Source organism: Catharus ustulatus, chromosome 4, assembly GCF_009819885.2.
Source record: "Catharus ustulatus isolate bCatUst1 chromosome 4, bCatUst1.pri.v2, whole genome shotgun sequence".
NCBI classification, from domain to species: domain Eukaryota; kingdom Metazoa; phylum Chordata; class Aves; order Passeriformes; family Turdidae; genus Catharus; species Catharus ustulatus.
Window position 1 is genome coordinate 51478003 of NC_046224.1, and position 20262 is coordinate 51498264.

The 20262-nt window shown below is 39.5% G+C and overlaps 1 protein-coding gene across 2 annotated transcripts in view; it reads right to left on the reverse strand.

Annotated features, from left to right (window-relative positions):
- Positions 1–20262, reverse strand: part of MSRB3 (methionine sulfoxide reductase B3) — a 79979-nt gene that overhangs the window by 42444 nt on the left and 17273 nt on the right. The window contains exons 2-5 of one of the 2 annotated variants that reach the window (XM_033059049.2): positions 17622–17748; positions 13518–13589; positions 4226–4334; positions 2339–2416 (exon numbers count right to left, since the gene is read on the reverse strand). In XM_033059049.2, coding sequence (XP_032914940.2) covers positions 2339–2416; positions 4226–4334; positions 13518–13589; positions 17622–17697 — 335 coding nt within the window. In that variant the 5' untranslated portion in view covers positions 17698–17748. The remainder of the gene's footprint in view (positions 1–2338; positions 2417–4225; positions 4335–13517; positions 13590–17621; positions 17749–20262) is intronic. The other variant, XM_033059050.2, reaches the window with a different exon arrangement.

Genomic DNA, 20262 nt, shown 5'->3' on the forward strand with positions numbered 1-20262 from the left:
GTCCTAATTGTTTCTTTTATCTTCCATGTGATAGAGACAAAGTTCTATTTTAAAGACTTACCAAAAAACAGGTCTTTCATCTGGAGTGTAAAATTCATGTGTTCCCTGACCTCATGTGTCACATGGTAATGAAACAACGTAAATCAGAAATGTTAAAAGTTGAAGTTTGTTAATATTACTGCTGAAGCTCCAGTCTCTTTCCTAGTTAAACTGACAGGTCCATAGTCCAAATATATATATTTACAGATTACAACGACATAAAGACAAAAAAATTAATGGACATCAATGAGAAACAAATGTAAATCCAAGTTTCAGATGACTATCTGGAAATTAAAAAAAAAAAAAACCAAAAAAAACCCCAAAAAAAAAAACCAGAAAAAACATCCCATGCCACCACAAAAATTGTGGTGCAATTTAAATGGGGCAATAGACTTTCTTTGTATTATACCCCATCTTACTCCTAGGTAAATACTTCAGTGACTTACATTCTGTGGTGAAAATATAGTGAAAAGTATACATTTTGCATTCTCTTATCTACGTTTCCTTCTCACTTTCTTTTAGTTGTCTTGGCTGAATCAGAAACCAAGATTCAGTAATCTATCTTCCCTGGTTGAGGAAGACATCATATACTGGTATTTTGAGGTCAATAAACAAAAGAAGATGGACTCCTACTGGCTTCTGCATTTTTTCCCACTGTTAGCAGCCACTTCAGAACAACTGGCTGAATTAGATGTAAGCCAGAGGTAGCAAGAGCTCACAAGGCAGCACAAAGACTTTGGGGAGACTGAGCTGAAGCCAGTCTAATCTCAGGACACAATAGGTCAGGTGTTTTCTTCAGGTGCCTGCTGACCTGGGAATTATTAAAATTAAAAAATAACTTCCTTCTTTCCCTCTCTCCTCCTATAAAATCCACAGGAGTCTCAAAGAGAATCTGAAAACAGAAACATTTCCATATAGCTCATTTTACAAAGAGCGATCCAACTCATTAACTCAAGACTATGCCAGAGCACACTGTGCACTTGAGATAATCACACAGTCTCATATTGCAGTTTTTTCCCATAATAAAACCATTTTGAAGGCAACTGGGAACTAGTTCACATTCATTTATGTATACTACTGCTGTCCAAAACTCGCCCCACAAAAAAACTCTACTCTTTCTCCATCAGATGATAGAAAGGAAGCTAGTCTTGAAGGCAGAAGGTGAAATCCTGACTCTGTTGTATTTATTTGCTAAATATGAATTTGCTTCAACAGAGTCAGAATGTCCCCTCACAGAAGACTTAGCTCTAGCAAACAGTGGAATGTCTAAGTTGCAGAGTAGGAAAGCAGGTTATGGAGACTTTGGATCCCCACTTTGCATCCTCAATCCAAGGACCATAGTAACACATGATATGAGACTATTGTCTTGTCTGTGTCTGTAATCATCAGATTTTTAACCCAAAAGATTCACTTTATTATTAGTTTCTGCAGGTAATCCTTCTAACAGAGGAATCAAATATTACAAAGATGAGATGCTTCTTTTCTTTTACAGTCTCTTGAGGACAATTATCACTACCACGTCTGGTGACTCTAGAGACATATCAATTGTATTTTCCTTTAACCTATTACTGGCACAATGTTCTGTACTATGAGTGTTATCCTGACTATCCTACTTCATGCTCTTGTAAAGGTACCTCTTCAAGTGAGAGGGACTGAGTTAGGGGGAACTGAGGAGGAATAAAAAGAAAAAAATTAAATTCTTCATCAAAGTGAACACAAGCAGCCAGAAATAAGAAAAAGCACATAAACAAAACTGAATCTATGCAGAACAATGCAGTGATCAAGGAAAATCAATCAGCACAGCTTCTAGCATCAAATTCAGGGCCATAATTCCCACCGAACTTCTAAAGAGTGTTTTTTAAAAAAGCATCTACTTTTTTCTCCATCATCAGCTAAAATGCTGTACGTAAAATTAGCATCGCCACGTGGTATCTCTTAAAGCTACCTGTAAGTAATTCTAACAGTCAAACCTCAGTATCTGTTGACACAGTGAAAGACTGTTACAATTACTTGACCTAGCTGCATATAGAAAAAAAAATTAAATTACTAACTTTTTTCCTGTCATATTTCCTCTTTTGCCTGAATGCTATCTTCCTTATTTATCCTAATTTTTAATATTTTCCATAAGACTAATTTTACAGCATTATTTACATTGTTTCTCTTGTATTCCTTAAAAGATTGAATGACTTCACCATTCTGTGATTCTGTGAAATGACCTTATACAGTTATGTATGAAATATATACAAGATTACACATAACTTAAGAGACACAATCTTGAAACTATATTTAGCATACTCACTTGAATAAAGGAGTTCCACAAACAACACATTTGTATATTCCTTGAGCTTTATGGTGTGTGTACTCCCCCTCAAAGGCACTGGGAAAACAACAACACTATGTTTTAAAATTCAATAAAGGAATTTGGTGGTTTTTTAATTATTAAAGTAGTCGAGTCTTTAGAAAAATGTTATAGAAGAACCCCACAATTTCTAGGTTGGCAGCTGTTTTTCATTAAAGGTAGCAAGTAAAGCAGGCACAGGAAAAGGAGAATGTCCTCGTTAGTGTGCCTCGGATGTTACACGTCATGCAGAAGGAAGCAAATTGTCCCAGAGTTCAAAGGCTGGAACAACAACAACAACAAAAAGGGGTAAAACGGGAGTCTTCCCCTATCTGGCGAGTGAAATGTCGAGTTTTTGTAAACACGGATTGTTTGGCACGTAGCTCAGCGTGCCGCACCTCGCTGTGTCCACGTCTGGGCCGTGTGCAGGACTCAGCTGCAGTGGAGCGAGGTGTGAGGCCGCCCGGGCGCTGCAGAGCCGTGGCGCTGGGTCAGGCCAACACCGGCTGCCCGGGCGGCAGAGACATTGTAGCTGAAAATGAAATAATTGGTCCGGGATTTCAAGCTGTGCGCGCCTTATATTTTCAGTTGAAAAGCAATATTCCAGCTTTAAGGGAATATTTTTCTAAGTTAACAATCTAAAAGGCTAGGAGGTCATTCACCTAATACGAATCAGCTGCGCTAGCCCAACAAAAAGCCTATGTGCTCAGCAGCTTGTTTTTATTATCCTTTCACCCTTTTTATGAGGTCCAATTTTTTTTATAAACAGGATTTTTAAGAATGACCTAATCTCCGATTGTTTGTGTGCATTAAATCACGTTGTTGGTCCCGTACACAAGAGCGTGGAGGGCTGGGGGAAGGCAAGACAGGCCTCCCAGCAAAGGCCACCATCCCGTGCCCCGCCAGGGCTGCGGCAGGACGGAGAGGGCTGGGGTGGAGAGGGAGACTGATCCCACCAGCCTCTCTGGCTCATTGAGCCACCAAACTCAGCGCTGTCAGGAAGAGGTTTGCCTATTAACCAGGACCCCACGTGCAGCGGGGAGCTCTTTCAGCTCATGAATGAAAACAAGCAGTTACATCATTAGTACGTTTAGAGCAGAGGTAAAGTCAGGGCCTTACGCCAAATTCAGGGGTATAAATTAGACAACAAAAAATGGCTGGGCCTTGGCAAGTTACCTTTGGCTGGAATCAGCTGAGAGAGAGACTTTATTCACTAAAAACAATTTTGGAACCCAGTCCTTTTTTTTTTCCCTTCAGGACTTGAGGCTGGGTTCCAGCGACTAAAGCCATGTGAGGGCAGTTATTGAAAATTTTTGACATTCCAACCACAAATGAACCAATAAATACCTTCTCCACATGTGCTTCAAAAAGAAATTGGAGTGGGGTGGAAAAGAACTAAATTATGCTACCTTCTTTCTGCAGCCAAAACGTCTATACTTACAATGACCACCTTCAAAACTCCAGCCTCCTGGCACAGGGCCATTTCCCTCGTGGTTCTGCTTACTGCGATGTCTTCCAAAAAAAGTGTACCTAAACCACTATTACTTCCACACGTTTTGTAGTAAACTAAAAACAGACTCTAAATATGAGCCTGGTGACTTTATAAGACATGCAGTGTTCATTAAAAGAAAAAGTCACACAAGACCCTTGGCCCTGGCCCCCCTGTTGCAGATGCTTGTCTTTGCAGTAGTGTTAATTTGTAGGGGTTAGTAAACAAGTGCAGAAATCCTGGAAGAAAAAAAAAACAACAAAACTTGGTAGGGAAGGTGAAAAAATAGCAGTAAGAGGAGGGGTGGAAAAGAAAGATGCCTGTGTTTTTAGATCCGAGTTTCCTTCATCCTGCCTTACCTTTCAGTCCCCTTTTCCTGAGTGACATGGTACTGCAGGGGTGTCAGCCGCTTCCTCAGCTCCTCCTGGGAAAAGACCACCTTACAGTCCTTTTTATCCCTACATGACCCTGCAAAAGGAGAGGATATGGGAGAAGGAGCCTTTTTAGCTTAAATCCTGAATAATTGCTTTGGCAGACAGCCACAGTATAGCTTCTGCATTCACTTGTCAATGACCAGACTGGTCCCTAATGCACAAAGAATAGCTCAGCTGAACTGCAGCTGATTATTTCTTCAAATGTAAGTATGGAAAAGAATTTTTATAGGGAGCCAGGTGATTCCACTGGAGCAGTGACAATGTGCTACAGCCAAAGCCCTTTGGTGTGTTATACACTAAATTGCTGTGCTCACAATCATTCACGAGAAAGCACCATTTTTCAACCATTAAAAAAAAAACCTGCAAAAATCCCAACTACAGCTGAAATATTCTTTACAAGACATCTATATTGGAGACTTACGGTAATGGGCATATGATGTTTAGCCGCAACATCTGGCAATTTCAGTACCCTTTAAAGTAGCTGCAAAATAATTCTAACCTTTAGAATTATAGTAAGGTTGATTTAACTTGTAGTTGTAGCCTCATCCTTTATAATAGTAACCTTTTTCTTTTTTCACTGTTGAAGCACTAAAATAGGAGTTCTAAGGAGCAAGCAATTTCTTTATGCTGTACAAACTTGTAAAATTTGTTGCAAAGGAGGGCTGCTGATGAAATTACTCTCTTCTGAAAATCTAATCTTAACACTTTGCTTAGCTCACACAGAAAATCCAAGGAGTACATAAGGATTACTGTAAAAATTGGCATTTGTATAGTGCAAAAATTCACATTGGGAAAGTAAAAAACAACAATAAGGTTACTTTTGGGAATGAAAATTCCCAAAGTAGAAACATAAATTCCAAAATATTCAGGTAACTTTGATAATCATTGGTAAAAATTAGCTGACAAAATACAGCAGGGAAAAAGCACTCTAATTATGGTAGCAATTAAAATATGGTACAATAAGAAATAAACACTCCCGACAAAAATATTTTTTGCTAGTAATGTATATACACTCATAAAAAGACCAATTGTGTTCCCAAAGTAGAGGCAACAGAGCTACCCATCTGTATGTCATTTAGTACAGGAGAGGCAATGGCAGGTTTAAATTACATGGTATTGGATTGCAATTTCCTAACATTGGATGCTTTTCTGCTTTTTTACCTTGAGTCATTACTAAGGAGCGTTCATAAAAAGTAGCTTAGAGCACAGATGCTTGCAAATCATTTAAGAAAAGATGTTTCTTTCTTCCTCCCCCTCTTCTTTTCTCAATTTTTTAATGTGTGGGGGTGGGTGAATAGGGGAGAGAGAAAAAGAATAATGCTGTTGGTCACTACCGACTAACCCTAGGAAGTATTTTCAGGAAGAAAAAAGTAAAATTGAAAACATCTGATTGAAGTAAATAGTGCAAACATAAAAAGCTTTACTAGTGAAAGAAAAGTATTGAAAAGCGACTTTATTTCATAGATTAGAAATTACTTTTGATCTAAACATTCTTAAAAACAGATTGTTTTCCACTCTGACCCATCTCATTAGCTGTGCTGCAGAGCCTTCGTTTTAATGGCAAGCTTTGAAAGAGCGCTGCTGTATGCCTTTGTTAGCTTCAATCTTATTTGGGAGAGGGATAAAGATTTCATTCCAGGTCTCTTTGTTTGTCTTTCAAGAACCACTAAAGCAGCATTCACACAAATTTTGCAGGAATGTGCCCTGTGCCATAGCTTACAAATTATTTGGTTTTGGTGCACTTAAAGGTCACCTTCCAAATTAGCAAAATTTTCCTACATCCTGGCTTTTCAACCTTAAATGTAAATATTGTTTCCTAACTGTAAGTGAGGTTTGTTCTTTATAACATTTGGTTGCTTATTTAAGGATGTCAAACTTTGGAGGTTTTTATTCTCCAAACGTGCAGGACTCTAGGACTAATAAGTCTTTCAAAGTATAGCTAACAGGGAAAGGAAGCATATGCATTATATAAATAGCTATTGTTATCTTGCATTACGCAGCTCAGAAAGAAACTGTTTGAGCTTTAAAAAGTAGTCTAGAGAGCAACAAAGAATCTTACAAACCAAAATCTCTTCACTTTTAAAAATATCTACCCATAGTTTAAAAAGAAATTCTATTTGCTACTTTGCTGCTGCTGCAAAAAAAGGCAAACTCTAATTATAACTTCACTTTGAAAAAATAGAAAATATGAAGTGTTTTTAAAACTGGTCAGTATGCCCCCTTTACTTCAATCATTTTTCATCTCTTTTACAAATTTAATGTTCTCCAATCTATGGTTTCACTATATGCATAAAAAAAATTCTAGATGCCACATGATTCACAACAATGATCAGGAGTAGGAAGCATGTTGAAAAAAGATCCTTTGCATGACTTCTTTTAATAATTAATTCTGCACTGTGGTAAAATGCAACTGACCCCAATAAAGGATTCTTCAAGTTTGTAATTTAAGTATTGATCAAGAAAAGATTGCACTACAAATTATAAAAGAAATCTCTTGGCCCAGCCCTCAGCATTCCAGAATGGCCCTATTCAATTAACTGTACTTATTATTTAACTGCTGGCAACAAACAAATAACTCAGTAAATGGATCATGCTATTTCCCTACTGTTATAGAGGCAAGGAGGTAAAGCAAGACTCATCCCTGACTGCAGAGGAAATCAGGGTATGTTATCTGTACAAGGGATAGCCTACAAGCTTCTATAAAAATGCAGCGAATCCTAGAAACTACTGCTGGATGAGATTCTAGGAATACATTCCTTCAGTTAGGAAAAAAATTACCTGCAAGAGGGACAGAAGTGCACAATTTTCAGTAAAAGAGTGTCTGCTTCTGGTTTTACAGCTGTTCCTTTATGACATGACTGTCACATTCAAGCCAACTGTTTGTGTCTTGGGAGGGGACAACATAAAGCTACACAGAGATATGCCAATAAGATATGCCCAATAACTGCCACTAGTAATGGAGCTGTTATCGAGCTCATTATTAAACCAGAGAATAAATGGGCCACTTTCCTCAGTCAGGTTCTCCATAGATGGGATAAGGTTTGCGCTGTGGAAAGGGTCCATACAGGCAGCAAAATGTTTGAGCAGCTCAGCCATAAAGGCAGGCTCACAGTTCACTGGCAAAGCATACAGTTTGAGGCAAACAAGAGAACAGGACATCATTTCTACAAAAAGCATTATATCGGTGTGGTTTCTGATTAAAGGTGAAGCTAAATTAAATACAGTATAAGAATGCCTGGATTTATAGGATTTATATTGGCACTCTTGTCCTTTGGAGGTGGTGTTCTCAGCAATGATTTTTAGAAAAGCCCAGGACAGCTATGCTCTGAACTCCAGTTAGGTGCAGCTGTTGAGGTGAATGCTGGCCTGCAAGGGCTAACAAAATCCACTTTTCATTCCACTGCAGGATCGAAGGCCAGATTAAATCTCTCTAATCAGCACTCCATGGTGCGTTCTTTGGAGTTGGCACTCCTAAGAGCAGTGTGCAGGCAGCTGTCACCAACAGGCACTTGCCTTCAGTCATTTGGCAACATCTACAGCAGTGCTAAAGGCACTTACGAATCTGGAGCAGGATGGAAGGCTTTGTGAGGAAAACACCAGCCTCACAAATCATAATGCATTTAAAAAATAAACAAACAAACAAAAACCAAAACAACAAAAAAAATTAAAATAAAAAAAAAATTTAGAAAAAAATTAAAATTGAGGAGAGTGAACCAAACATCAACAGAAACCCTTGTTGGAGCCTTCACAGTATTCTTGTTTTTAGGAATGGGTTTTATTCTGAAAAGCAAGACAGTGCATGCTACCATTTACTATTCACCTGCAGACTATGGGCATTTCAAAGTTCAGCTCTGAAGTCTGCTGTACAAATTAAGTGAACAGAAAGTATTTTCTGGGTGTTGACCTGATAATGAAGACATTAAGCATCTCACCTCACATATAAGTTCCAACTGACCTTTTCAAACCTGTGGTTCATAACATTCCTTCCCTATAAGCAATCAAAAGAAAACCAGCAATAAGATACATTCAGACAGACGGACACAAGTTAGCAGATCATTACTCCTCACCACTCAGCCCCTCACCTGTTCCAACACACCAGAGGGTGGTGATTAGTGTCTGACATGCCCTGAAATATGGTGGCATGTTGCCTGATAGCTTTCCTATATCAAACAGTATTTTGAACCATTCTAACAATTTTCTCTTATGTTTTGTTGCTTCCTATCACTGAAATTAACTCAATATTTCAACTGCATGGAAGACACAACACACATTTTCCCTCTTCTACCTATGCTTATATTGCACTAGCATTAATGGACATTACAGTCATGCACAGAGCACATACCACTTAGACTTCCTGAACTAAATACTGCAAGATCAAATGTTCCAGCAGAGCACAGTCATATAATAAATCGGGCTTCTAGTCTTCAGTACTACTTCTTTTAATATAACCAAGCAATTTTTTGGGGCCTCCCAGTACATTTTATTTTTCATATCCCACCCCAGTCCCAATCCTGCAATGTGACCTGGGTAGGCAGACCACTGAGAATATGCATAGCTACTTAAAAGTCTATGAATGTACATCAGACTACAGGATCTGGCTCTAAGTATACATCTCTTTGCTTCCCAAAGTCTGTCCCTTCATGAGTGGTTCAGACCTTGGTAGGTCGATGGTAAATTAGCTCAAATTGATATTAAGAGGAATTCCACAAATTTAAAAAAATATTTGCATACATTTCTTTAAATAAATATCCTTACATATGCTATTGCTAACACTTAGTATTATTAAAAGTGAAATCTCTCATTTCTTATTCCTTCAGATTTCATTTACACAGTTTATGCCTCTTGTTGCCAGTTTTGCCTCACTGTCTGATTAAGAAAAGGCAAATTCACAGTTCTCTCTCACAAATTTTAATTTCTAATTTGTTCTCTGCAGCCTCTACTCTTCATTCTTGGGAGAATGCTGCAGTGTTCTCTCACTGCAAACAAACCAGGAACTGCTATCTAGTTTACAAAATAACAACTCTTGAGAATGGTTTCACTGCAAACAGTTATATTGGCTTGTACTTGGAAAACACAGTTTTATAAAACCTGTATTTGACATGATAGTTCTTTTTATAATCCACTCATGAGCCATTTCAAACTACCTTAGCCTGCTTGTGACTAGGATAGATGTTGCAAAAGAAACTGAAACTTCAGTTTCAGAACTCCCTCTGAAATGTTGGGAGGTCAGATATAAATAAAATTCAAACCTCATCATTAAAAAATCCCTGTAAATGTTTTACACATTGAAAAACAGATCTGTGGCTCCTTTTCTTTCTTACTGTAGGTAGCTAACTCCCACCTGCTGTTGGAATACCATTTGCAGTTTTATGCAAGCATTAGAAGTAATGAAGCGAAGACAATTTCCACTATATTGTGCGTTGAAAATCCAAAAGCCAGGTACCAGGATAGCAATTTGAATTTTGGGTCAAATTCCAGGTTCTATCTCAAAAGAACACCACCCAAAAACTAACTGTCTTTAAAAAAAAAATATTTACTTAACACCCAGGAGGGTCAGATGGCCACAAGAGAAGGGCAAGTCCCTTTTCTGCAAATTTGCAAACTTCCCATACAATCAATAACAGGGCTGACACATTTATTTTTTCCACCTAGTCATCAGCACAGTTCTTGTTTAATTAAAAAAAAATAATAAAATCATCCCCAAACTGCCAGCTAATGCATCTCTACGCACTTGTTTTCACTCCACAGAAAATGGAATTGGGACCCCAGCAGGCCCATATAGGTAGCATCTGTTGTTTCCACAGATCTGCAAACCTGCTTGCAGCAAGTTACACGGCTAAGGCAGCCATAAGAGACATTCCCTGGAAAAGAAATCTGAAGCTGCCTCTCCTCCCTGTGAATGTAAAAAACATTTAACAAAAGACTGAAATATTTTGTGTTATGGGAAAGGGGAAAAGAAAATCAGCTCCTTTTGTCATCTCCAGGCATGTCTACTTTACTTCCATATCTGACATCAATGAAATAAATGTCACTAGCAGACACAATCTTGGTCTCACAACCTTTCTAACAACTGAGAGGAGTCACCACCACTCTGCACTAGCTGGTGGAGATAAAGACAGCTTCCTCTGGAGCTTTCTGAGCTGTCGTCTTCACTAGTATTGCTGAACAACAGCATGTGGCTGCTCAGCAGAGGTTGGTGAATAGAAGAACCTTCAATTAAGTAAAGCAAAAGCTCATTATGTTATAAACTGCCACATTTGTTATCGTTTCTGCTGAGATGGCCAAAGACAGAGTGCACAGGGCAGCTGACCTATTTGCCTTACTCTTGGATGCAAACCAGGCAAGACAAGATCAAGATCTATTGGTACAGCAGTGGAGGAGGGAATATTTATAATGATGGATTTCTCTTCCTCTCCCTGCTAATAGATAAAGAGACTTTTGTTTTGCTGATATTATCCTAGCACCTTTCGCAGGCACTACATTTGTTTAAATTAAAAACAAGACAAAGACACTGAACACTCTTTATCAGGTCAGTAGATTTCAGACAGAATCAATGAAAGGGTGCCCAACATATGGAAAGGCATTTTATTAACATTGGGATTAAGATTAATTTAGTAAGAGTGCTTTATACTACCTTTTGCATTTAAAATATTTCACTAAGTCATCAAAATAGGTTTATTCACACAGCTTTAATAAAGGTTTAAGTCTGCAGCAGAAACAATTAAAAAGTCAGCATTTTCCAGCAGCGGTGTGTAGCTTATTTTGGCATTCAGGCTGTTGCTAAATCCTCCTGCTGCTTCCTCCACAATAGTGATGTGTGGCCTGTGAAATGAGCACTGGATTTCAAGACTCAAGGTGCCATAATCTGTACTTGGAGTGGGGGTGGAGGAAAGGAGAGGGCTGGGGGCAGGTCTTTCCTCCAATTCTCTGTGACAGTCCAGATCTAACCCCCTACAAAAATTATCTGTCCCCAGCTGTGGAGGGTAAGAAACATTTTTGCAAAAGCACTGCTTGCTCTGTGGCCTTTCATCCCACTTCTCCAAACATGAGGGACATACCCAGCATGAACATAGGAACTGCTGGGACACTTTGCTCCAGTTCATGCTCTGCTATGACCACCACAGAAAACACTGTAGTCCCCTCCCCTCTCAATGTGCTTCAGTCAAAAAGGTTTGTAACTGCCAATTTCATACCCTAATGGGCCTTCTGGAATTCTCTATATTTCATTAAAATTCAGCCATGCCTTATGGGTCAAGAAGATAGGGTCAAGCCCTGTAAAAGGGCTTTAAGAGGATTCAGTCAAGCCTTTTCCTGCTCTGCTCTCCTTGGGGTTCCCTGACCTGGGCCAGAGCATTGATGAGGGAATTCTTACACACAGTGCACAAAGCTGCCAGCACCAGACGTGGGCTGCCAGCACCTCCCATCCCACAAGAACCTCTTCTCCAGACAGAGCAGAGGGCACTTTTGTACCCTAGCCATGCATCCCTTCCCATCACAGCTTCTTTTGAAGGAAATCATAAACTGAGGTACATACTAAGTTTGTAACTAAGCATTCCCAGAATTCTCTGGGACACAACTCACCTCTACTCATTTACCCCCAGATCATGATTTGTGCTGTAGCAACCTATGGTTAACCTAGCAGCTAAGTCATGGTAATGTTTGAGACTCTAGTGCCTGACTCCCAAGTCAACACTCTAGACCATTCAAGGTTCCATCAAATTCCAAGCTCATACATTCCCTAAGTAATCATCTCCTCCACTGTTTCCCAACACACTCTTACTGACTTTGGGACTCACATTCACTTCTTACACATTTTCTTGCCTGTCCTTCCTCAGCTTAAGCAATATAGAAAATCTCCTTCCTTTCTGTGTGCTGTCATCTCTTCTTTACATCAAATTCTTCTCTGAAACCTTCATTACATACTCCTCAGAGCAAAGATAAAGCCAGGAACTGCTTTTAATTGGAGGGAGAACAGTGAAGGCAGTCCTTAAAGGACTTCTTAGTCCTCCTGTTAGACACTCCAATAACTAAGAAATTAACTTTTCATGAGAAACTTTACAACTCAGAAACACCCTGCTGAAAATTCATCTTTTCCATACCCAACTGAGCAAAAAACACACTAAGTTGGAGCAGCAGAAGGCTCAGGAATGGAACACAGGAAATTTATGAACTCCCAGGATTAAAACATTCCTGCAAGAAGAGTGGAAATGGTTTGTGGTAGATCCTTTATGGGGGCAGGAAGGGAATGAAAACAACCTTAAAAGATCCATCAGGGAACACATTAAGGGACTGTCTTTGTGCATGATCTGGGAGCACAAGAAATGTCTCATCATCCCAGTGTTGCTCAGTGCAAGAAATACTGAGGAGCCTCCACCCAGGTGGAGCAGGGACAAGCACCATCTGTCTCCTAAATAGATGAGGGAGAGTACAAAACTTCACCAGAATAAAGACTTTAAAAGAGCAAAAAAACAGAGTAGAAATTCTAGGGAACATTACAGAAGGCTTCTGCTCTTCTTTATGATCCCAAGTTTGGCAAGTACTCTTAAAAGAGTATTACACCCAAAGAATTATCAACTAATAAATTTCACCTTAAAATGCTTTAAGTAAGGCATTCTAGATGGAATACTATTGTACAAAAGAAACATTTGTAAATACACTACAACATCAAATATACTCCCCTTAAGACAACTACATGTAATTTTAAAACTCATTTTAAAGCCATTCCAAAAATATGAAAATGTTATGCTCTATTATGATAATACAGTGTCCTACTATCATATGACTAAAAGGCAAGCATATATGCAAACATTTATATAATAATGACACATGAATGGTTTCACGTGCTATTTACTATTGTGATCACAGAGTGCATATTTTCCACTCTTTTCAAGAGTCTTCCTAATGACTGCTGGGAGGTAGTAAAGTAGGTATTTGTAAGACTGTGTTTTAAATTTAAAAATCTATGTTCGATCGAAATTGATATTTGCATTTTTAAAAATTTAGCTGGATACAAATGAGTTTTAATTTTAACACTCCCCCCAGCCAGTTCTGAGGAACACGTACATTCATCTAAGACCTTGTATGGCATACTTTAATCCAGAGCAAATTTTTATGTTCAAGATATAAACCCCAGAAAATGAGAATTTATAATGAAAACATTGACAGGCATTTAACCATAGCAGTATGGATGGTTTATGCTATACAATATCACTCTTACTTTTATTTTCTTTTGGACCTTGTGAACAGACATCTGTAGTAGTACATCTCTGATGATACACATAACGGAAAACTATAGGGAAGTTATAACATATGTTATAGAAATTGCATCTTTGAACATAGAAATAGACAATATGAAATGTTTAGTCATACTCCAGTCACACAAAGTTTGACAGCAACTAACAATACTTTAAAGCCACGAGACTAAGGTCTTTACTAGACTTTTGGTTCTTAAAGTCATATCTGGAAAACAGTATGCACACAGATATTTCATTGACATGAGCAGTTTGAGAGTTCAGAGGAACAAATGCATACAAATAATTCATGTATGCAAATGTTTTCAAAATCTGTTCCTAAAAGTACCTCTTTATGTTAACAGATTACTGCTAAAAATCCAATTTTGAGACCAGTAATTTTCTCTTCACTATTAATTTCAATTTTATGAAAATACATTGTATTAAAACTTAGAATTAACAAAGATTTAATAAAATAATAAGAAACCATACTATAGATATTTACTTAATAAAGACTTACACCATATGCCCAACACCATCTTCATACAGATGCATTGTAGTTTAAACTAATGCTAGAAAAGTACGGTTTCCTACTAGTAGTTATTTTAGCAATTAAACGCTACACAACAATTTAATATTACCTAGGACTTCATTATATGGAAAAAAACCCCAACTCTAAGTCTACCCCTATAATTTCTTCATCATTACTTTTACTTAATTTTACAAGCACCATAATTTTCTTTGATCTACAGGCGAGGAAAAGCCAAATTATCACATGCAAAAAATGTGATGTAAGCAGCACAACATTCAAAGTGTTAAAGAAATAAAGGGTCTTTTTAAGAAATGAGAACCCGTAATAATTAAAAGACACAGCAAAGCAAAATAAGCTATCTTTTTACATTATAGCTTGGTGGTCTGCTTCAGAAAACATATGTACATGGAATCTGCATAATCATGATTTGTATCAGTTGCTTCTTACTATGCATAAAGCAGATTAAGTAGTTTTTATACTAAAAGTTTGGTGGGTATTGTTGTGATTTTGAAGTGTGTTTTTTAAAAAGACTTAATTTCTGTGAATTAAATGCTGGCAGGTGCTGAGGGCATTCTATATTTTCAAAGAAATTCAGAACATTCAACTATAATAATGTGGGCTCAAGAAGCAACACTTCGGTGTCACACAACAGACACAATGGAGCTGTAGTCATCACTGACAATGAAAAAACCTTGAACCAATGTGATGGTAGTTTGCATATGGGCAAAGATTTTTCTTTTTTTCCCAGTATTCTCGCTTTTCTTAAAATACTTGTAAATGTTCCTAAGGTCCCAGGGTGTACTTTCTGTATGAATGACTTCTAGACGGGAAGCTTTTCATATAGCCCTGGGTGTGCAGAACAGCAAATGCCTAGTGCCATCTACTGGGAGCGTCTGCTCCTGCGCAGACTTGCCATCTTCTCTACAAAAAATGTTATGGGCAAACGGTGCACTAGGTGTGCACACATTGAAATGTTTAGTCCTAACTTCAGATAAAAAAAATATTTTTAAAATACAATTTGAAATAATAGATCCTCACTCCACGTGCTAATATACAAGCAGAAAAAGAACAAGTAAAAACACTTCACCAGCACAAGTGAAACTCACAAGTGCTTGCAAAATAGTAGTTCAAAGAAGGGACAGGTCACTTCTATTCTAAGATACCTCCCAATAGTATGCAATTAATTTAATGGGGGGGGGGAAGGAAAAAAAATCCCTTGCTTCTGATCTACAACTATATATTAAATATAAATTATATATTGCATTGTGCTACTTTGTTCCTTATAGGAAGGACAGAGGTACCATTCCAAGCATAGAAATTGAAACAATACTTTCATTCAAGTCCTTGTCCTGCAAATATTTAACTGCATAGTGTTTAAAACATTGTTTGAAAGCCCAGTTTACTGCTCTGATGGCACTTTGCTTCCTTACTCTGAGCACAGGTTCCAGACAGTTAAAAAGTCTCATTCCATATTGAATTTGCCACTGAATTAGAAGGTGGCCAAGCTCCACAGTGTCCCAGACTTGGTGGACACATGGCATGGTGGTAGGGTTACAGGACTGCAATTCACACAGAACTGGATGATGGGAAAAGTACTAGTTTAAAGTGCTATGTTATCAAAAACTCATGAGAACTTGGGATGTTTTCTGTATATTCAGAAGCCAAAGTCACAGGGCATTGTGGCACTTAAGCAGATGTTGGCTCTACATTTCCTTCCCATGTTTTATTTGATACATGCTTTGCCATTTACTTGCAAACCTTAAATACACCACACACAAAAAAACAAACCAAAGGCAAAGTAAGCCTATGTTAATTTTTAAGCATTTGAGGAATTTAGATTACTCTTAAAATATGTGAGATATGTGATTGTATATTATTCCACTGTTAGCAGATGAATTTGGGCTTATTATATACAAATACCTCTCTATATATATCTCTATAAAGTAGTCAGTGGAACTCAATCTATGAATGGTCCCACAATTAGGGATCTAAGGGGTGGGAATAAATACTAGTGTTAACTTTTTATTCCAAAATGTGACTACTGGATTATGACAGAAAAACAACATAATGAAACAGTTAATGCAGTGCTTTGGAAACAGGTACAGTACAGCAAAACTTCCCATAGGCTGTGTGTGTTCCTAGCTGATCAGCTTGCAGATCTTTTCAGAGTGGGAACAAAATGGCCAGAAGACTCAGTGCCCCCATGTTAAGGTAGACACCAGAAATATGAGCACACATCAAAAGGTGCATAATGAGAGCTAAGGAAATTTGCTTACCCTATATTTTTAGGATTTTAAATCTGGCTCAGCAGCAAATATAACAGGAAACCGAGATCAAGCTGACACAATGTGGGTTATTCTTTCTCTTCCTCAATATGTGTTTGCAGTTCCTATCAAGGTTAATGGGAGTTTTGTGCACATGTGGGAGAAATGGAATGTAAATGCTGCAAAAATTGGACTCAGATTTAGATCAAATAAAGTCTAATAAGCTTTAGGAAAATCCATCAGCTTGAAAACTGATGTCTTATCACCAAAAAAAAAATCTTTAAAACATCACCTCCATATGCTTGCTAAGTCCAGGTCTGGTAGAAACTGCTTTTAACATTCTGCACTCTTACGAATCAGTTGTGAGTGTAGCAAAACACCCAAGCTGGCTCATTTTTGAGGCTTCAAACACAGATCAGCCAGGACTGTATCTTTTTTATTTGGGCATCAAGAAAATTTCTAGCAATGTTCAAAATTAACTCAGTACAGCTTATATTTTCTCCCACATAACCCTGTACACTGACATTATTACACTGACATTATTACAACAGTCTGTAGACTGTTGCCGTTTAACTGAAACACAAAACACTTAGGTTCAAGGTTTTCATGTTATAATCAATTCATGGAGATGGGGTCTCATGGCATCCTTCCCAGATCTAATGGACAAACCTGGACCTTACATGAAAAGTGCAGCTGCATGTGGGCATTAAATTGCACGTTTCCACTTAGTTATGTAGAGAAGTATCACGTAACTAAGGAATATGCTGTCAGAGGAATGAAAGAATTAACTTCTAAATTCTGCACACTTTTTGTACATGATTTTCAGTATAACCTACTTGATTTATAATAAAAATGTGAAAAGAAACACATGGAGTATAACTATGGTACACTGCTAAATATTTTGGAAAACATTTTTAACTATGCTATGATTTAATAGCAATCAATATGTGAAATTCTTTTAGATATTCTCTTTTAAAATTAGGAATTACATTTAATAAAATATTTTCAGTTTAATAATACACAGTTTTTGCCAAGAATGAGGAAAATAATATAAAATTTAAGAGTCAGTGTTTTGGACAAGTAAGTCAGCATTTCCAAGCTTCTTTAAATCTCGCTCACTCAACTCACTGACTTTCACCAAAAAAAAAAAAAAAAAAAAAAAAGTGCAAATAAGCTTCTTCTTCAAATGAAAATTTAAACATAACAACCCATTGCACATTGTTTCCTGCAGCAGAGACACCCATTTCTACAAGGGCCTTTATTATGCATGACACAACAAGCAGCACCCATTCAACCTGAGGGAAGCCCACAGGCTCGCAGGGCCACTGGCTGGCTCTTTGTCACCAAATGCAGCAGGTTGAATGCAGACATCACTGTGATATCCTCACCAACAAAACCAGAGGCAAAGAACAGGGGCAAGAGCTGAGTAGGGAAGAAAAAAAAAAAAAGAAAAAAAAAAGGATGAGAACAAATTAAAACATCAAATATGTTAAGATACATTCACAGAAAAAAACAATATTTAAAATTTTATAAGACTACCACATGGAGCCACAATTCTAAATGTACTTTTCTTAGTGCATTTAATCCATTTTTGCTACTCCCACCCCCCAACATTTTGATACATATTACACAGTATTCAGTGAAACCATTTTATATGCTACAAAGTGAGAGGGACTGGACATTTTTGTAAGGGGCATTCGTAACAGCTGCTTTAGATACCCAACTGAAAGCAACTTGGCCTAGTCACAAGTGCAGGGGTACTAAGAAAAAAAAACTTAGAACCTCAGTTAGATAGTAGGAATCCTGCTTGGAACACCTGGGAATGCTGGGCAGATCAAACACGCAGCTTTTTCTATTTATTTTATTTAAACCAAGATCACACTCCACAACATTTCTGAATGGTGAATGCTGGAAACCAGTCATTGCTAAAAATTGTTCTTTTGATGACTTGTTTGAGGAATGTGACATTTCATTGTAATAAACTTGCCAGATATCTTAAAACCATGGCTTTTCAAAGGCAGGAAATAATTAATGTTGTAAACTGTCCATGAGATATATTTAAACAATCTTCCAGCCAGTTCAAATACAGCAGACAGAGAGATGGCAGTCACGAGATTTTATTTCAGAAGAGTTTAATGCACAAATACTAATTGTTCCGTTCACCCTGCAATGGGAAAGAGGAAACGCAGCTGCCTTAGAGCCCAGCCGTGCACAGCCACTTCAGATGATTATGTGATCCTGGAGCCTATCCCCATCCCACCCATCCTATCCCAACATCCCCAAAACTGGTACAGAAAGCCTCTGGGACTCTCACGGAAGTAGGATCAGGCCCCAAGTAGCCGTGGAGCAGCAGGGCAGGTGGCCCAGCCTCCTCCCTGTCCTACTCTGTCCGTGGCAGCCCAGGAGCCGCGGGGAGCAGAGTCCTGCCATGGCCCACAGCAGGGGCTGTGCGAGCGGGAGTTGAAGTTGTCCCTGCCCATTGCTGGGGATTGGATTAGGTGACCTTTGAAGGTCTCTTCCTAGCCAACTGTTTTGTTATAATTCTATAACAAGGACACAGCCACCAGCCGAACCCATTACCAAACCGGAGCGCATCGGACAGAAACCGGCCCGCACGCAGACGCCTCAGCTCGGCCGCACCCAAACCCAACGCGCTGCGAGACCCCCGACACTTCGGCGCTGCCCAACCACGGCGGGGTAGGGGAACGAGCGGGCATTGCCGGGCAGGCAGCCCGTGAGCGCCATCACACACACACAAACACGTCCCTGTCACAGCGGCAGCGAAGTCGCGTGAAAGCCAACGCGAGCCCCTCCGGAGCAGACAGCCGGGAGACCAGAGGGCTGCGCGTAGCCCCGCTGCAATTCTGCCCGTAGCCTCTCAGCCGGCACTGTCCCGCTGTCCCACAGCCGGCCCCGTCCCACAGCCGGCCCTGTCCCACAGCCGGCCCTGTCCCGCTGTCCCACAGCCGGCCCCGTCCCACAGCCGGCCCCGTCCCACAGCCGGCCCTGTCCCACAGCCGGCCCTGTCCCACAGCCGGCACTGTCCCGCTGTCCCACAGCCGGCCCCGTCCCACAGCCGGCCCTGTCCCACAGCCCCGGGCTGAGGCCGGTGCCGCGCTCCGGCAGCAGCGGCACGGAGCGCCCCCTGCCGGCGCGCAGCCCGCCCCGGCCCGCGCGGTGGCGCCGCCTGGCGGCCGCTGCCGAGCGCGCTGCTGCGAGGCGCTGCACTGACCGCCCAGACCGACACCTCCTCCCTGCCCTCCTCCTCCTCCTCCTTCTCTTCTTCAACTGTAAACACGCTAAAGGAAATTTGAAATTCCCGAGAAGCATAATAGAAATCCTGGCCTCTTGAAAATGTTAACTATTTCAGTGTTCACCAAAATATTATTATTTACTCTCATATATTCATAAAAACTTGGAGCATATGCACGTCCTGAGAGCCCAATGAAATATCGCTGAGCATCCATGAAAGTACTTTATTTCAGTTAATCTAATTTATTCTTTTATTGCTGATACTTGGACTGCTGCTTCTATTTAGTCTGTAGATTATACCAACGCCCAGTAGTTCCAGTGGGAGGTGACCTCCTGGTGCCAGGTACTGTATGCGCGCAAAGCCTGCTGCAGGAAGCTTACAGCCCCCGTAAGAATGGCTTCCGAAGAATCAGTAAAGACAACTGCAAAGTTAAACTCATTGCAATTAACGTGTTTGGTTTGGAGGTGCTTCACCCCACCTGCTAATTCCATGGGTACAAAGAACAGATTTAGGGAGAATGAAACATTGTGGCAGGTTCGTATCTTCCCTCTGCTCTTCCTGTGGTGCACACGAGCTTGGCCATAGACTTTAGCAGGCTCAGGTGCCTTATTTATGTCTCTGATTTACTTTAAGAGGAGCAGCCAGAGCATGACAAGAAACATAGAAAGAAGTCCAGAGAAGGG